This window comes from Cupressus sempervirens, chromosome 8, assembly GCF_028749045.1.
Source record: "Cupressus sempervirens isolate cs-2001-9-10 chromosome 8, ASM2874904v1, whole genome shotgun sequence".
Taxonomy (NCBI): domain Eukaryota; kingdom Viridiplantae; phylum Streptophyta; class Pinopsida; order Cupressales; family Cupressaceae; genus Cupressus; species Cupressus sempervirens.
The window spans coordinates 457,985,740-458,006,720 of NC_143125.1; the positions used below are offsets into that span (position 1 = coordinate 457,985,740).

Here is a 20,981-nt window from a genome sequence, read left to right on the forward strand (position 1 = left end):
CCTTACTCTTCCCCTAAATTTCGACCTAAACCCCTTGTGCTGCCACCTATTCCTAAATCTTAGGCGCATCATTAGGACATATTAATGTGACTGAAGTTGATGGGAAGTCAACCCCCATCCAACTCGTACCCTTCCTTATACATTAAGATAAAGGTAAGCCAAAAAAAGAAAGAAAGAGGGAAACACATTAATGGCTTAACCTTCTTATTCTCCCACCTAGCGCTCACTTTGGATGGCGTCACATGCTGCTAAAGGAGTATTATGTTTCAATCTGCTCCTTGTACACGCAATACAATGCAAGTCACATCAAAGAAAGGTGCAAATTTTCCATGGGAACTTTTATTCCCATCTTTCCCCACGCGCTTTGTCTTCACAACACCCTCACTGCACGCAAGGGGAGACAATCTCTGTGCTAGGTAGACCTTGGGGCAGCGTGCAGCCCCATGGGGGGGATTGTGGGTACGATGAGTAGGAAGCCAATTGGGTGGATTAGCCACTTGGCAAGTAGGTAGCCTAGATTGAGTTAGAGTAGACTGAGTTTATAGTTAAATTTCTTGTTAGTTTTAAATAAGATTAGTATATTAGCTATTTAGTTAGTATTTTAGTTTTGGCTTAGTTGTTAGGTTAAATACTATATTTCGTAGTGTAGTGTAGATTGTATTTTCTTTTATATATATTGGTTTTTGATTAGTAGTACGTGATTAAATGATAGCTAGTTGTTAATATGATTAATATATAATGTTTTAAGTAAGTAAGTTTAATGTTTGGTTAGAGATTGTTAGTTAGATTAGTATTAAGATGATTTTAATTTAAGATAGTTTAGACTTAGTTGTTATTTACACTAGTAATAGATTTGTTTAATTTTGAGAATAGTGTAGTTTTTTTTTTGAAATGTTATTTGTTAGGAGTAATTAGAAGATATTCCATGATGTAATATAAGTTATTTGAGGTTATAATGTAGCTAGTATGGAATATAAATTTTGAAGTAGATTATTATAACTTCTAATTTTTAAAGTTAACAGTTTGATATATGTCTTTTTAAATGAAATAGGTTTGATGTTTCTTAATTAGTTTGATACTATTTTGAATTAGATAGGTTCATTGTAACGTTGACATTTCAATATTGGACCTTAAATTAGATTAATTTGAATAAAGGTTGGTAACTTATAAGCATAATTGAAATTGTTGTAGTAATCTCCAAGGTTGTAGTATTTGTCCATAATTAGATCGGAGCTATACAAGTTGTGTATCTAGGAGATAGAAAGACATTCTAGTTGGTAGGTAAGACATTCTAGTTGGTAGGTCATTGGGACGTAACGGATTAGTCATCTAATTATTTGGGTTTCTAGAACCCCTTAGTTACCCTTATAATCTCTTCAACAAAATGTTCAAACTATGTTGTACTTCTTTTTAAATCAATGGTGAACTTGCATCTAGTCTTATAGTACCCTGGTTATCTGCATTCTAAAACTCCTTGAACTAAATAATTCCACGATTGTAAACTTTTAAAACCTCTTGCGATCATTGTTATGTTAGTTAATTATAGTTTTTTTTTTTTTAAAAAGTTGTGCGTTTTGCCCTTATATTTTGGGCATGACACTCTTGCTCTTGTCTAAATAATCTCCCACTTCATGGTTTACTAGTACTGGCTACATCATCATTACTTGATGTATATTTCTCATACCAACAATGGGTTCACAATTATATGGGTTAGATCAACTAGTACTTGTCAAACATGTACATAAAAATATGATATTAAATTATCTATCAATAATAGAGAAGTAAGGTAAGAGCCTACAACACAATGGTAACTTGTGAGCCTCTCATGTGGGAGGTCTTGGGTTCAAATTTGCTTAACACATAAAAATAATTAATACAACAAATAGCAATCAATCTAGGCTTCGGCTGTTTATCAGAAAAAAAAAAAAGAAGAAAAAAAGAAAGAAACAAAGAAGAAGTAATTTAAATATATACAAGTTAAAATTTATAAAAAAAACTTTTAATTTAAATTATCTAAATTAATTCAATAATTTTTTACCTTTCTCTTCTCTAAAATAACATTTTTTGTATTTTATGTCTTGACTAGCAAAATGAGATCTCCACCATGCAACAATTTTATTTGAATTCTCTGTCACTTTACCTACTAGGAAAAAAACTTCGAACTACATGAAACATTAAAAAAATAGAAACTAACGTATTTGTACCTTGAAGTTCATGATGTCAAGGTGGACAGTTCACACACTCTCCTACTCTATCGTGCTCTCCTAATACTTATATAACTTACCCGTACAACCACAAGACCAGATCCAATGTTGTGAAGCATTCATCTCACATTGTGCAAGATCTTCAAAAAACATTCATAAACAATGAGACACATAACTCCTATCGTGTACCTTATCATCTCTAATATATAAATGTGCATCCTTGATGATAATGTACTCATTTTCAATACTTGCTACCCCATCCAAATCAAATTATGTAGGTCTATAAGTCACTCGTACAAATATTGCGACTTGGTTAGGATGAAAATATTGTCCATGAAGTTGTGATTGAGGGAAAAATATGTACTTCTCAGAAAAATATACAATTGAAAGAATACAACACGGTAGAAAATAAATTTAATATTCATGAAACTATTTGGATTGCCATTGTACACCGTGATAATGTTAAATATGTCGATAAATCACACTAAAAAATCTAGTCATGAACTCAAGGTAGGGCAATCCACTCTCCTTCGATGCATTTTTAAAATTCCTCTATAGTCTTTATTTTGCATGTCTCATATTCAAATCTCTTCCACATAACTAACTTTATAACATCAATATTCTTTGTTTGAAATGATTTTATTGGCAAATGTCCACAATGAATGCATTCACCTTTTATACACTAGATGTCAAACTTTTTAGCATCATATGATTTATCACATAGAATGGACTTTACAAATTGTGTCGTACTTCCAAGGACAAGCATATCTATAGTAACTTCTTCCATGAAATTTTTATATGATTGGAAGTACATATGAAACTCAACATGATTTTGGCAAAAACATGTTTCACACACTTTGTTCATGTGTATAAAGCAAGGGCACAACGTCTCAAACTTTCTTTGACCTATTTTTCACATCTAAAAATTCTTGCTTCAATGCATTGAATAAATCATTTTGTGTTGTATTAAATAAACGTTTTGAATGTGAAATATTTCTACCTACGTCTTGATCTCTTATTTGTATAACATCTCTTCTATTAGATGAAATACGCGTGACTAGTCCAATATTCAAGGAAACTTTTTCTCACATCTTAAAAAAAATTATCTTTTCGAAGATGTCTACAAATACTCACCAAATTATTTTCAATATTTTCATCTAACATGTTTCTCTTTCAAATATATCTTTCAAAAGTTCTTCTCAAAACATTTAGTAAACTATAAATTGCTTGAAATTGTCTTTTACATGTCAACCTCTTCCTAAAAATCATAGTCATCAATGTTCTACATGCATCAATTGAATTAAATCCTTCACGTTTACTCTTAATAGCACTCAAAGCATCAAACCAATTTTTAAGTATTGTTTGTTTTACTTGACCTCCTGAGGTTTTCTTATTGTTGACACCCAACAACTCCAGAATTGGTGACCTTTTTTTTTGGAATAATATGACAACTAATTGTATTTTTTCTATCAAAGATTTATTCTCAAAATATTCTTCCCACATTTTTCTTAGATACAATTTGATTGTGCTATCAGGTACCATGCCTTTAGATGAAACTTTATTAAAAAGAGAATCTTCATTTAATTCCATCAATGTTCCATGCTAGAAAAAATATTTTGATTATTGATACCAAAATCTTCCCAATCTTGATGTCATGCCCAAACTATGAGGGCAAAAACACACAATTTTTTTTTTTTTTTTTTTTTTAAATTATAATTATAAGAGTGCTCAAAGTTCGATAAGGTTAAATCACATTTCAAGAAAGGATTTACTTCATTACATCTTAAGTTACATATCTTGAGAAGGAATAAATCGTTAAACTGAAGCTCTCGTTATTAACATAATATCGTTACATTAACTTGCAACAATATGAAACAATTATTTAAATGATAATGTAAATGTATTCGAGTTTTAGATTAATAGAATAATATCTAATCAAAAACAACTACAAATCTTTTTGACAAATATTGATTGACAATCTAACCGATAACACAAAGTCACTTTTAAGAAAATAATTAACTAAAATTAAAACTGAATATATATATATATCTAAAATTTATTAACTTTAAACATTTCAACTATCTTAACACAAAAATTAACTATCTAATTTTACCAAATTTAAATGATGATAGAGCCTAAAATTTAATATTAATCTGATACTAAACTAACTTAATTTGATATAAAATAACTAATAGCTAAACATAAAAAAAAATACCCATAACATCATGTCATAATAATTAACTACTTAAAATATGTTAATAACTAACACTACGAATTATATAATAATTTTAAAAATAAATAGCTTAAATAAAAGTATTAACATAACCAGATTTACTACTAAACCATTTATTAAATTAACTAACTAAATTTTAAAACATTAAAAAAATTACACTTCCTAAAACAAAACTAGCTAATAAACTTAAACTAACTTTAATGATAAACTAATCTTCAAAATAAACTAAACTAAGAACAAAAAAAATATAAATTAATATAAAATCTAACTAACATATACTAAACTTACATTTAAACTAACTAACTTAACACCTATACTAACATGCTAAAGTTAAAATAACTTACAAATTTAAATTAATTAAACTAACAACTTACAAACTAAAATTATTAATAAATAAAAAATTATATAAAAAGAAACTAACTATCATAATAAACTAACCTAACTTACTAACCCACCCTATACCTTACTCTACCCTTACACCCCCCTACACCTACTCCTTGGCAGCGCTTCCCAAGGGACAGATGCGCTTCCCAAGCGCTGTCCTTGGGGCAGCACTCTGCCCCACACAAACCCTGCACAGGCCTTCCTACCAAAAGAAGGTAGGCTTTAATAATGCATGACAAAAATGTTTGAAACCACCAAAACAAAGTGAGCGCTCAAACACATAAGGAAAAAAAAAAAAGGTGGATGGGACATGGGGGCAGGGTGACGTCACCCCCCCCCCCCATGTTGTTTTGACTTTGCACAACAAACTTAATACATAAAACCTTTCTTAAAATATTAATCTCAAAACTGACGTCCAAGGGTGATGGAAATGCACTAATGACATAAAGTTTTATAGGTAGCAATATAGATATTTAAGATATTATGTTATGTATATATATTTTTTTGGAATTTCTTTGTAAATTTATTCAAGTATATTTATGTCTTTACTCTATTATGTTTTATATCAAAAATTAAATAGAAGAGCATAATTAAGGGAATATTCTTTGTCACCCAAGATAGAATAAATTGGTGCCCATACAAAAGGCAGAGAGTTTTCACTCTCTTGAAACTTTTTTTTTTTTTGCCTTAATTTTTTTCTAAGTATACTTTTTTTTGAAGTTGATTGATTTACTAAGAGGGGTTATATATTTTTTCAATAAATCTAATAGGACCCATTTCAAATTTAATATGTCAAGGATTTGAATGAACCATTTTAACTATAATGCAAGAATTGATTTAACCCCATTAATCACAAAAACTAATCTTTCATTCATAATAGAATTTTCGTTTCCATCATATAAGAAAACTTGAAATTTTGCCAAATTAAATCAATATCATTATTTCCATCCTATTTTGATGCATATCCATCTAAATTTAAATCACGATTAAGTCACATGATAACCAATTATACTCAAACACCAATTTTATTGGCCAACCTGATTCAAAGGCTCAGTCGAGAAAGAATCAGGAAGAAAATCCGGCTTCGTTGCCAAACCAACAAAGTTTTGAGATACAAATTACATAGGATTTCAATCTTGAATTACATCACTTAAATTAAATTTCCTTCATGACCCTCATCAAGGGTTCCATATCAAATTTTGCAACACATTTCTACGAACCGTGGAGGAAACAAAATCTGATCAGGTGATAACAAGCATGTCCAAGAAACAATTCAAACATGCATACTCATACAAGGTTTTCACAAAGGGATTCACAATGAATCAAAACTAGGGAAAGGTGGACTCTTCCAACCAGGAGAAGTCGAGCACAACACCAAACAGATGCCCAGTCGGGGCTATATACCAAGAACTTCTGTTCTTCCATTTCAACATACCATAATCATACAAGGTTTGTGCTGACAGGTAGGGGCCCATAACACCCTACCCTTTCTCCCTCTTCTCATCCTGAGAAGAGACTCTACACTGGTTGGAGTCCGACTAAACAGACCTTTCCCAAAATTGGTCACTTCTGCCCTCTCCAAGGGTGAGTAATACCAAAACACCCATGCAAGAAAAATCTCAAAATTGCAAACATAAACATGAAAGGAAATCATCCAGAAATAATATGGTTTTCAAAGCTTCCCAACATACCCACAAACATACAAACATTGAAACAACAACAAGGTAGCATAAACATAAAATAAACATGGAAACTGAACAAGGAAGATGAGAATTTCCTACCTTCACAAGAGGTAATGGTAATGAACAAGTTGGAGTAGAGTTTCCCTTTCCTTGCTTCAATCTTCAAAATCCTCTCTAAATGTAGAGATTGGGTAACAAACCCAACTAGACCAAGAAAGGCCTCTAAATAAGCCTCAAACACAACCACCCAAAAAGATCAATAACTTCTCCCACCCACTAACAATTCTAGAAACTCCTAACTCCACCCACACTATGGTTAAACACTAAGTGGAGGTGAGGTGAGGTGACTCAAGATAACCACTTGCAATTTTCGCACAAAGGAAAAATGAGACTTTTTGAGTGGCCTCAAAAGTCAATAAAAGGGGCTTGGGGGTTGGAAAAGACCCCCAACCCATACCCATACCCTTTGGGTATAATTATTTCATGTTTTAAGCCTTAGGAAAAAGGTTTAGAGCCAAACAAAATCTAGGAATAAAATAGGACCATCTAACAACTCTAACAATACAAATTAAGCGCTAATTCAAATTAAGGGTGGCTAACCTCGATTAAGAACCAAATAGCAAACTAACACTAACTTAAATCAACTTGGTTCCAAAGGTTATACAACTAACCCTAATCGGCACACTGAAGAACATAAACAATTTACGAGTGTCAAGCGACACTAAAAGAACATAGTTACGAACATTAACATTAACTAAACACAAAGGGATACATACATACATCTCACAATACAATACTTGAATTACGAACAACAAGGTTTCCAAAATTAACACATAGAAATTAGTTCTATTCCTCCATCGGTTTCCTCGGCTAAAATATCTGCACACTCATTGCGCACATCAGTAGTCTCGTAAAATCACATGTACATACGTATATATACCTATTAGGAATCACATAAATTAAAACATACATCAATAAGGGTTTCTTCATCCTACTTAATTCTTAATCATAAAGATTCCAAAAATCAATGTGTTAATCCTACATTTTACTTAATTCATCATCATACATAAACATAAAGCCTTTAAATGACAAACATCAATATATCTGAAAGTAACATCACATAACATGAAATAATATAATATGTTCTAAGTATCAGAAAATGTCTCGACATCTCGAGTTGTGAGTATCAAAATGATAAAGTAATAACTAAGGCTATGAAGGGTCGGGGCGAGGCCTCACACTTGACTTATATTTTCTTCAAAATTTATAGGTACCTCTTGGTCATCAACAATTTATCAAGCACATTTTCTATGTCCTTTCATTTTGTCATCCCTCTTTTGATCATATTTCCTTCCTCTTTTTCTTTGACTTCCCATTACGCTTGAAGTAGTCAAATAAATTACTTTAATGCTTCTCAATAAAAAAATTGATTTTCCATTACCTCATCCCAAAGAACCAATTATGTAGCCAACCAATCATTAGGAGTGAATTACTTGAATAATTTGATTTAAAAATGACTATTTGGATGCCTCCTTTATATGAGGTGGTAGCACCCACACGAGCATATGGAATGGGTTGACCCTTATATTCACTCGATCGAGTGTTACTCAATCGAGGAATACTTGATGTGGCTTGCCATTTGACAATCACATCACCTAAATATATGTTTTAATAGAATTTTGCACTTTAAGGCCCATTTTGTCTATTAAAAATGAATAACATGAAAAACCAAAAATACCATTTTGTAAATCTCTCAATGAGGAATCTAAGCTTATAATTTTTATAGAATCTGGATTAGAAAAATAATTTTTTATTTATTAAATAATGAAAGTAGGTATATTAAGTTTTCAAAAAAAGGTAGATTCAAAAATAAAAGAAAAAATACTAAATTATATCCAAAATATAAAATTTAGATGCTCCATTAGAGGAGAGAGTCCTCTTAAAAAATATATAATTAGTTTTTGGTTTGGTATAGATTTGATAGGGGGACGATGGTGGAGATGGAAACTATCATTTTCTGAAAAAATTTGACTTTGAAAAGCTATAACTCACAAAAGATAGATTGAAATTGAATCTTTTTTTTTTCTTACACTAGTTATAGCTTTTCAAAGTTGAGAGTCCTCTTAAAAAATATATAATTAGTTTTTGGTTTGGTATAGATTTGATAGGGGGACGATGGTGGAGATGGAAACTATCATTTTCTAAAAAGTTTTGACTTTGAAAAGCTATAACTCACAAAAGATAGATTGAAATTGATTTTTTTTTTCTTACACTAGTTATAGCTATACATGTCTTCTAGCATATATTTTGAGTTTAGACAAAAAAAATTATTTTTTGCATATACATTTTTGGCAGGAAGTTAAAACCCCGGTTTGAACATTTTTCAGCAATAAAGAAATCATCTTAATTTCTTAAAAATACATGTCAATTATTATTCAATTTTTTTAAAAATATTATACTTATAATCTTCATGTTATTTTACATATTTCATCAATTTATATCATCTTCAAATTCCTAACCAAAATATCACTTTTTTGTCATTGAAGTTTATTAGTTTTACTGTTGTTAATCTTTTCCTTTATAAAGGTGTGACAACTGATTGTGCTTTTACCCAATAGTTAGTTATGTATTTCTAGGTAGTAAACCACGTAACAATGAGCCACCTATGTATACTATAATTGGTTTCTTAATAATTGAGAGTTAACCCTCTCTGTAATATTTCTCATCTCAGGTTCCCATGATAAAAATCTCAATATTATGTGATATTGTTGTGTTATTTGGTTATATTTTACCTAATTTTTGCAATTCTAATTATGTTATATGGACAATAGTTTAAAGGTTTGAATTTTTTTAAGGGAATATTGATTCACCACCCCCCTCTTCATATTATAGATTCTCAACATTTCATAGATCTTCTCTTTGATGAAGATTATTATCCTTCACTTGTTGTGAGAGAGTAATTTGAGGCCTCTTCTTCATTCTCTGCACGAACATTCCTTGCACTTTGATAAGAATGTGGACATAGTGACACAATATTTGGAAGTTGTATGTTTGTTTTTAGAAGAGACATTTGAGCATCTCGATTATGTTTTACATAAGTTTCTACCTATGGATTCTAAACAGTGCATCATCTTTTCACCCATGTAAGTTGTGCTTTGAGAGTTGGGAAGGTGGCCTTTTTAGTGTATATTTTTATTTCCTAATTAGTTAATTATTTTCATATTCCTAGGTTTTTCTCACACTTCCAATCAAGCTTACTTATTACCAACAAATTGAATACCTAGTGTAAGTCACTGCAAAGTGTCAACCTCTTCCATGAGAGTTGTACTTGCCTTTTTGGACTATTGTGACAATCTCTTCCCATTAGTTGTATTTGTCACCTCATCAATAATCTTATTTAATTCTATTGCATTTTGTAAATTTTTCTCTTTCATTCTCCTAATACTATTTTGTTTCTCTAGTAGTTGTAGTTCTCTCTTGGAAGCTAACTTTATATTGTTATTTCAATCCTTTATTATTTACATTTATACTTTTATTTCTATTTGATTGCACTTTATTTTCCCTTCGTTGTTCATCTTTTTAGATTAAAATGTCAATTGCAAGTGGAAAATGTAGAAATTAAAAAACTTAAATGTCAACCTTATGTCACATATAAAATAAATCAAGAAAAAAAAAACCTTATTCTAAGAATTAAATGTACGAGAAAATTAAAAATTTAAATGAATTATACGACATGTATTAAATCTATGCAAATAAAAACATAAATGTAAATAATATAAAAAAGATGAAAATAAATAAAAATAAATAACAAATTAATTATAATAATTTTATCCTCTTTTTTGGGTATTGCACAACAACAAATAAATGCCAAGAATTTGATCCCAAACCTCAACATCACGACACCTATTTTGCATATCATAAAGTGCCTTCCATCCTCCCAAAACCCTTTTCTTTCTACAACCTTCCCAACTTAGATTTTTGTGGAAGTCAACCTCGATGTATTTATACTCTGCTACCTCCTCAAGAATGGTGCCCTCAAAATAGAATTTATGTTGATGTTGTTTTTTTCTTTTAGAAAAGATCATAACTTTAGTCTTACTAATATTAACCTGCATCCCGACCATTTTGCAGGAGCGCTCAAGAGAAAGTAAACATTCTTGCAAACTGTAGGCATATTTGATGACCAAAATAAGATCGTCCATACATAAGCAACCTTATCACAAACTCACCTAATTAGATACCCTCAACATTTTGCATGTCTAACCATTCTTCAAGTTTGTCAGTGTATATGCCAAACAAAGTTGGTAAAAGCGAGCAACCCTGGTTGACATCAATATCACTCCTAAAACAATTTGAAATGCCTTATGAAGTTTTGATTTTAACTCTTACTTCTTCATACATCCTATGAACAACAATTATGAGATTTGAAGGGATTCCCACCTCATTAGCTATCTTAAAAAAATGAAATGATGGATACAAGTAGATGACCTAAATTGGTATTCGATGATATTTTATGTAAACATAAAAAAAAAAACTTGGATGCAACAAAACATCAAGTGAATGAGCAAATGGATATCCATTTCAACATGTGTCCTACCAACAATAAAGAAATAAAAGTATTTGTTATGGGGAAAATTCTTAAGAGAAATTGGGGAAAGGGGCTTGATAGGTAAAAGACTTACTACATCAACGAGTTCAACCCCACATGTGATCAATGCCAAAAGAAGTATATAAAGGCCAACATACCTCGAAGAGCTATGACTCTTAGGGCCCATTTGGCTGCAAGAATTGCTGAATGCGACATTCATCTATGCTAGAATAAGCTCTCTTCTAATATTCGTGCATTCTTAAAATAAGTTTTGGAATATCATTTGGACTTGTTCGGTTGACCTGGAAGAGGAGTCGAAATATGCATATTCTATGTTTGGTTACAACAATTAAAGTAAGATTTGGAATAAGTTTTATTTTTTAGCTACAAAAATTGCCGAATGTGGCATTAATCTATGTTGGAATAAGCTCTCTTCTAGTATACATGCATTCTTAAAATAAGTTCTAGAATATCATTTGGACTTGTTTGGTTGACTTGGAAGAGGAGTCAAAATATACATATTCCATGTTTGGTTACAACAATTGAAATAGGATTTGGAAAAGTTTTGTTTTAAAATTTTAATAATTAATTTATTTTTTAGTTTGGTAATATTTTAAACGAACAAGATTTTTTTATTTATAAAAAACTCATTTTTAATTAATTTTAAAAAAAGCCAAATTATGTTAATTAGCTTTTATTTATTTTAAAAAATTGACTTTATAAGTGAAAGAATACCACAACCTTTGAAGTTCATCGAAATTCAAATGACATATTATATTATATATTATACAATTAATTCTAAATTAAATCAAATTATTTTAATGAGTATAAGATTAAAACTAAAATCATTTTATTTTAAAATATATTAAAGAAAATTTAAAATACAAATAAGTCGAGATCATTACTATGATATTTAAATGATCTTTCAACATAGTTTTAATTATAAGACTAAACACATGATTTATTTGTACCAAATTTTTTTATAAAAGTTTAGAAAAGATATTAAATATGATATTAGTCTTTTTTGTTATTTAATAAAAATACATATTAAATGCTAAATAATGTTGACCTAGTTTATATCTTATGAGGAATGGAAAAAATAGTCCAAAAATGTATTTGAGTGGCAAAATACAATCAAACGACAAAGTCATAGACTCGACAACCCATCAAATTGGGCTTATTAAAAAACTGTTATTCTTATTCCATCTTTTTTTATGAATTCCGCTATGCTCATTTCGGGGTCAAATTAGGATAGACGAATTCTAATTCCAAATTTGTATTTTGCAAACAAATGGCAAATGCGGGTATTTAGATCTTCTTATTCCCGCTTGATACCTGCAACCAAACAGGGCCTTATTATTGCACAACCAAGGACCAACTCTCATCAACTTCGATGTGAGACCGGGTGGTGGAAGAGAGCAAAAGAGCTCTAGGAAGAGATAATCTGCTTGTTTTGCAATTTTGGGAAGGTGGAAACCGAACAACACTTCATTTTGGAATGTGAGGCATACCAAAACAACGAGGTCAAATTCCCAAATATTCAATTTGACAACTACTGCTACAACTTATTCAACAAGCATAACATTGAGAAATTTGATGGACTTATGATCATCCTACACAAAAAAACAAACTGAAGTAACATAATTGGTGTAGTGGGAAAGGTGTCCTATAGACTATGTTCAACCTTGTAGATGTTAAAATCTCAACAATCTATCTATCTTAAATTATTCCAAAGTAAACATAAAATATCAATTACAAAATAGCGAGAAAGGTGTCCTATAGACTATGTTCAGCCTTTTACATGTTAAAATCTAAACAATATATCTATCTTAGATTATTTTGTTTAAGTCTACTATTTATTTATTAAAGAAAGGCACTAGAGGATTGATTTTTTCCCGCCATTGTGCTGTAACCCAGAACCATATACCGTAGCAATTCTATTTTCCCGCAATACACTGGAAAACGGGAGGCAGAGCATCAACATGTCAATGGAGATGGAAATTCCCGATGCAGACGAGCTAGAATGGCTGTATCACCAGCAAGATGAAGACCTGTTCATGCCAGACGAAGAAGATGATATTCATCCAGATACATGTAATTATACACAGAAACCCATACAGATATAGACACACATGTAAATGCATTTTATTAAGCCAAACGTTTTTGTGTTGCAGCAAATTCCACCTTCAGGCCTTCAGTTGAACAAACTGGGGGTCGTAAGAGGCCATATCCTGGAGAAGGAGAAGAAGACGACGACGACGTTTTCGTCCTCAATGATAGTGAGAAGCGCAGAAGAATGGAGGGGCCATCCTTGGATGATGAGGATTGGCTTCAACCTCCACCAAAAGTAAATGAGATCGAGAAAGACGATTTTGAGGTTCCTCACGGAATGGAGGAGCCGCCCTTTGTAGACGAGGAATGGCTACAACCTCCACCAAAGGAAAATGAGATCGAGAAAGATGAATTTGAGGTTCCTCGCAGAATGGCAGGAGACATACAAGGCGATTGCTTTTCCATAACGGGTCCGTCTGGCGAGCGTGTTTATGCGAAACTCAGTCCTTTGCCTTCTATTACCACCAGTAGAAATGCAAATGCTGGAGGTGAGTATACCGTCGAATAGACAAGAAATTACTCATTTCATTTCTTTTTTGGCATGCTCAACATACCCTAGATTGAGGGTATTCAGATCCTCAAAAAAACAAGTGAGCAACTATCACAGAATATGCTACAGGGTTTATTTACAAGAAGAGTGCCTTAAAAAAATGGTGTTATTACATCTGACTAGGTAAACAGAAAATCAAAATGGTACTACAGTATTTGAAGATTGAAAATGATTGAAACAGTAGGATTACTTTACATTAGATTTTGCGAGGAGCTAAAGTGATGGTTTGAAAACGCTTCCTTAACGGTAATTGACGAATTTACGCTCGGTAGCAAAGCAAGCTTTCCGTTTCCAATTCAGTTTGTGCAGACATTTTATTATTATCTGTAACATCACTCCAGTTGTGTTGCTGTGCTTGTCCATTTGGATGTGCCATGTATGACGCAGCAAGTTGGAAATGGTATTTTGTGTAACTTTATGTCGTCTCCATGTCTCATATAGGTTCCATTTAACTTATCTTGATACGTTCGTTATGCTGTTTTCTTCGTGCGTTTGTTTTTTATTTTCTTTTATAAATTTTATAATGTAGAATTAGCTCTTTAGTTTTGTGTTTTCATTTGTTATTGTATATAAGGAATTTCTGGATAAAGCTGGTCCCAAAATATTTTCATGGCACCCAAGTCACCTGATTTGCAATTATGATTTCTTTTTTTGATGAATTTAAACTTGCTACGTAAGAGTCAGCGAAGTTCGCCAAAGCTTAATAGGTTGATTAAAAACTTCATGTGTCGACCTGCTTTTTCAACTATCAGGATATGTGTCGAGAATTGTCAAATAAATGCTATATAATGTGGTAGCTTTAGTATTAATCTTTAAAGATCCAAAAAAAGGGGCTCCTTTGTTAGATGTGTAGCACTAGGATATCTCTACATCTAACAACCTCATTCCTTAACTCCACCTATGCCAAGTTCCAACCATCTCCTGAAATGATGAACATGGAGACTATTTGACACACTACCAATAATACTACTTGATCTATGCTGAATTCAAATCCAAACACATGATAGGGGTGGAAGCCGGGCCTTACCCCTCTATGTTCAAGGGCTTTTGCTCCTCCCCATCTTCTAAATCAGTATTGAGAGAAAACATGCTAGAGAACTGATTTAGCAGGAGCATTTGATGCAGCCACAGGTAGCTGAAGCATCTGGACAATAAAACACCAAATTTATTATGAATTCCTCTTGAATGGCTACTTTTTGTTGAAATTTATAGCTGTGATAGAGGTCAGTATAACTGTGATTTCTATGCCTTTTGTCAAGTTCTGTTGTCTTCTATCATCCTATGTTCATAGCAGTTGTCAGTTGTGTTGACAGGATTTGATATGGCTCCTGTTCATGGCGTTTCTTTCTTTCCTATTGTTTGCAGGCTTTTACTATCATCATTATTGATCTTATTTTTATTGTCGCTGGGATCTTTATGGTGACTTGGCATTGTTAGATTGATGGCAGCACTTTTATGTTGGCACCTTGTGATCTCTTAATCCCTTCATGTCTCAATGGCCATGTTTCATTGTTAGTCTTCATTCCTTCAGTGTTACTTCTCTTTATGGCTTCAGTTACACATGCCTTTATGTGGCAACCCAACCAAACACTTACTCTTATTCCTCCCAACTTACCACCCCTTATAAGAGCAGGGGTCCAACCAACCATCGCCAATAGAATTGTAGGGGCCTTTCCCGATCTGTTCATATTATTATTGTATTTCGTATATGCTAATAATGGTGGCAGGTTGGTGTTTTCCCTTCCTAAGTCTTGCATCAATATTCTTTTCTTTATATATTGGAGTAATCTGAGAGTAGCTTAGGTTATCGCTTTTTATTTTGAAGACATCAAAATGATTGTATCCGAGTATGTGTGATATTCAGAGAGACATACGTTGAGTCTCAACCATTACTGATTATTTTGATATATCATTTTCTGAGTCATTGCACTAAGTGTTTAAGTGCAGAGAAAATTCATATTGATACTGATTAGAGTCAGAGTCAAATTTGATAAAACGAAAATTCAGTCATATTGATTGAAAGTGTGAAGACTTCAATCATAAGAAATTGTCACATTTCATGATGGGTGACTTTTATAGTTTGGATGCACTAGACAAAATCATGGTGTGATATTGCTATCAGGATTAAACTGTGATTTTGAGTCAAACTCATTGACCTATGTTTCATGAGTAGTGATTCAACATGAATCCATCTCTCATGAGAATAAATGGAACACTTAGCACTCATTGGATCTAGGTGATGCTCACAGGGGTGAAGCACGGGGACTTTTCGGGAGGTCACCCATCCCAGTACTACTCCAGCCTGAGCGCGCTTAACTACGGAGTTTCCTCTATGGTTAAACCCAAAGCTTGCAACCCCGTTTGCAAAACCTTCACCAAGTGTTGTGCCTTATGAACCATTCATTAGAAAGCCTCATCAATTGATGAGTAGGAGATAATTTTCATTTATTCTTGTGAGAGATGGATTCATGTTGAATTACTACTCATGAAACATAGGTCAATGAGTTTGACTCAAAATCACACAGTTTAATCCTGATAGCAATAGTACAATTTGACTTGCTGTGGAAATTATCTCCTACTCATCAATTGATGAGCTTAAGGGGCTTTCTAATGAATGGTTCATAAGACACAACACTTGGTGAAGATTTTGCAAATGGGGTTGCAAGCTTTGGGTTTAACCATGGAGGAAACTTTGTAGTTAAGCGCGCTCAGGCTGGAGTAGTATTGGGATGGGTGACCTCCGAGGAAGTCCTAGTGTTTCACCCCTATGAGCATCACCTAGATCCAATGAGTGCTAAGTGTTCCATTTATTCTCATGAGAGATGGATTCATGTTGAATCACTACTCATAAAACATAGGTCAGCGAGTTTGACTCAAAATCACATAATTCAATCCTGATAGCAATATCACAATTTGACTTGCTGTGGAAATTATCTCCTACTCATCAATTGATGAGCTAAAGGGGCTTTCTAATGAATGGTTCATAAGGCACAATACTTGGTAAAGGTTTTGCAAATGGGGTTGCAAGCTTTGGGTTTAACCATGGAGAAAACTCTGTAGTTAAGCGTACTCAAGTTGGAGTAGTACTGGGATGGGTGACCTCCCAGGAAGTCCCGGTGCTTCACCCCTGTGAGCATCACCTAGATCCAATGAGTGCTAAGTGTTCCATTTATTCTCATGAGAGATGGATTCATGTTGAATCACTACTCATGAAACATAGGTCAATGAGTTTGACTCAAAATCACACAGTTTAATCCTGATAGCAATATCACAATTTGACTTGTTGTGGAAATTATCTCGTACTCATCAAAATCACGGTGTTCAAAATTTGTTGAGCTCCCTTTGTGTGTCAGTTATTTAGTGATGTTAGAAACCACTTTAAACATCAGACACATGCAAACAAAACACTTATATAGGTACCTTTGAAGGAATTCAAACTAGTCAGCACCTTGGAAAATTTTATCAGGATTTTGGTGAAATGAATAACAACTGACGGTATACTCTCAATAAGTTCATGAACTCACCGACATCAAAGTGTTGCAAGTTGTTAGGTTTCATTCTTCAATCTTTCACACTTGTTGACATAGTGAACCATATTAGACTTTCACACTTTTTGAAAACTTAAGAACCAACTTGGCCTTTTGGCTAGTTTGTAAATTACTGAATTTGCCAGCACTTGAACTCATTCTTTCCCATTGTTGCACTTTTGGAAGGTTCATAGACTGCTGAACTTTGCAACATCATGAAGTTGATGGCATTTCTTTCATTCATTGATGCTCTTAAAGGTACACAAGTTGGAGTTTCAAACTTCAGTGGTTGATGGAAAAAGGTACCCATTTAAGGGAAGGTTGAAAGCCTGAACTTACAAGACTTAGTAACTTTTTGGAGCTATTAACAAAGTTTTGGACTCATGGCGTTTGATGGAAAAAAACCTCCTAACGAATAGGTACCAAGGGATGGGATGGTTGAGGGCTCAAGGTTTGGTGGATACAAAGGAATCTGGGATTGAACAGACTTTCAGGCTTCAGGGCTTGAGAATGCCAAAGAACTGAGAAAGGAGATCTAAATCTCTCAAGTCTGAAACTCCAACATACACAAGGTCAACATAAGTATGTTGGAAATCCTTGAATGTTGATATAATAGACAGAAGTATGGAATATATTGAAACTCTTGTATAGCAACACTTCGATAAAATCTTATCAAGGGATTAAGTGGGTTCTCGGGATCAGTAAGTGTTGAGGTTGTAGCTTTTGTTGGATTGATTTTAACATGAGATACCTTGTTGATGGTAAATTATCTTTAAGATAAATATCTTATATATATAATATATATGTAATATAATATATATTATATATGTAATATAATATATATTACATATATTGTACATTATATATTATTATACAATAATATATATTATATATTATTATATAATAATATATTACGTTCATAGTTAGCATATTAATATTACATATATGCTTAAGATGAGTTACATATATGGTTATTTATACTATTATATCAATATGTTAATTAATGATCTTTAAATCTTGGAGACATGTATCCTCCTCTCATACTTATATGAGATCCAAATCTGCATTTGAAATATATCTATAACAATGGCAATATTATTACATTTGCAAAAACGATCCATGTTACTTAAAGAGCCTTACTTGCAAATGTAAATTAAACACAATTTATAGTCTATAGTAGACAGGGAAAAAATATTGGAGCTTCTAGAAAAAAAAATCATTGAAGGAGGTGCTTGCCTTAATATTTGCATGGGAATCAATTTTACTTTGTGGGTTTGGAGTGTGCTGCCATGGCTACGAATGAACATCATTTCGTAGAGGTTCAGTATATTTGAATTGTTGTTGGTGAACACAAAAAAATCCAAACACAAGTGTATTTGATATATGGAAAATACTGCACGGTGAATGTCAAAGGTGCGGTAGGAAGCCAATGGTTGTCATTAGTCTTGCTAGTGTGGATTATTAATATCTGTGGGGAGATAGTTATTAGGCTTCTTCTTAGCTAGGAGTGGTGATCACATTCACAACAGGTAGAATTAATTCTAGTCGAAGCTATAATAGAAGTATGATACATTCCAAATGTTGAGGTCACTCGGCTTCATCAACAACAAATATTATAGAGATTAGTGCCGGCCTAGAAATTTTGTTCTTGGAATCTTTAATATATTCAGCGATCCTTTTAGCACAAGACTATGATAATAATGTGTTGTGAACATGACTAGAGGTTTGATAAAAGACTTGGCAGACTCTTTTGGTGATCGCTTGGAGGCATGTTGAGTTTATAACGCAGCTTCTAATGTTTGCAAGATAACATTGTGCGAGTCCGTTAAACAACAACATGTATGAATTTGCAAGAAGGAATTCATTATCACTGCCAGGGAAAGAAGATACACAAAAGTTGTTGAAAATAGACTAGAAAACATATATGAAAACCATAAGCATATACCCTGGGAAAAACCCTCTTAACAGAGGGAAACAACCCAGCCTTCAAAGTAGTTCCTTTATTGAATAAAAGTGATTATTACAAAGTTCAGACCTGCTGTCTGATTACAAAAATACCTATATTAACATCAGAGCTATACTTCACAATATATGTATTGCTTACCGTCTTCTAAAGAATAAGCTATGATTACATATATGAATATCGATAACTCTGCCAGGAAGAGTATATCGCATATATTAGACCCTGCTTTTATGAAACTGATGCAAGAATACGATTACAAATATATGCCATCGTTTAATATTCTAGACCAAGAGATAGCCGCACGATGCAATAAAATATATGAACAGGTGCAGACGGTTGTTGTTATTGATATGCTGTCATCATAAACACTTAGGAGTCTTTAAATATAATAAAGTAAGGAAGACGATTGATGTCCATACTGTAACCGCAGAAGTATATAATCTTTGATAATTTATATAACAAATAATCGCCAAGAAGATGTTCGATAAAGACGTGCAGGTCCCAGAGTGGTCTTGCAAATGACGTGTAATATATCCTGCAAAATACATTAAGACACAAACAGAAAAGTCTCCATACAAATATTGCATCCATATTTAATATTGAATAATCGTTTAGTATACTGAATTTCATATAAAGCTAAAAAATTCAACAAAAGTTGTGTTGAAAACTTCATTGATTGATTTTGGGAGTGCATTTATGCATGGAACTATATTTATATTTCTAATACAAAAGTGTGTGAATATGATAAAGCTATAGTGAAAGTGAGACTGTGTGCTTGTGTTGTCTTGCAATGTGGTATACGCCTTGTAAAACCTCAAATCCTATCAATTGAATGGAGTTTTTTTCATGGCTGTCAGCAAGGACAATTTACAATTTAGGAGGCAAAGAGAATACGTAGAGAATGGTATCCACAAAATTCTTTGTGAGTGCATCAAATAAAAATCTCTTGATCATCAGCGGTGGAAATAAGAATTTAAGAAGGACTTTATATACATGCATATGTATGAGATGAACATCATGTCAGCCAACACATGGCATATACAACAGAAGGATCGAATGGCAAGCATTGACAAGTAGGAAACCCTCAAATCTCATGCATGAATTAATAGGAGACATCCGTGATGGAAAAGATAAGGAAAGCATGACTTCAGTGGCAACTAAAATATGAAAGCTAAGATAATTTTATATGGGTGTATATATATAGAGGCATCGGGCAACTCTCCATCAAACTTGACATAATACCGACAATTGCAGAGGGGCTTCATATACCACATCAACGATAATATTGAGATAAGTATCTATTTCTTTATATTTAAATGTATATCGATAGAGAATTGGTTAGGACATTTATTGGATATTAATAAATATTGTAATTGATGTTTGTCACTATCACTCATTTGTCTCTCGTACTAATCATTTAAAAATTGAGATTCTTGTGAAATATAATTACTTGTGATTTGTAAACATGTCAGCCATGGAAGGGTTGAGATTTTTTTGATTCAACTCATTTGCATGAAAGTGTTCTTGCGAAGTGTTCAATTGGTGTCAATACTTTTCTCTTCTACACCTCATGATGGTATTTAATGATCTTTAGAATTTATTTGTTGGACAAGTATTCTATTATGAGTAAGCCAAAAAATATATGAGTTTTTTTCCTTGTCCCATGACTCTTGCATAGTATCAAGATAGCCAACACTTGCACTAAGATAATGTTATTTTACCCATTTGCAAGTCATAC

The 20,981-nt window shown here is 32.5% G+C and overlaps 1 protein-coding gene across 1 annotated transcript in view; it reads left to right on the top strand.

Moving 5' to 3' along the window:
* The first annotated feature begins 12,962 nt into the window (after positions 1-12,962).
* CTF18 (P-loop containing nucleoside triphosphate hydrolases superfamily protein) overlaps positions 12,963-20,981 on the top strand; it is a 175,254-nt gene continuing 167,235 nt past the window's right edge. The window contains exons 1-2 of the mRNA XM_089798073.1: positions 12,963-13,185; positions 13,266-13,691. Coding sequence (XP_089654199.1) covers positions 13,074-13,185; positions 13,266-13,691 — 538 coding nt within the window. The 5' untranslated portion in view covers positions 12,963-13,073. The remainder of the gene's footprint in view (positions 13,186-13,265; positions 13,692-20,981) is intronic.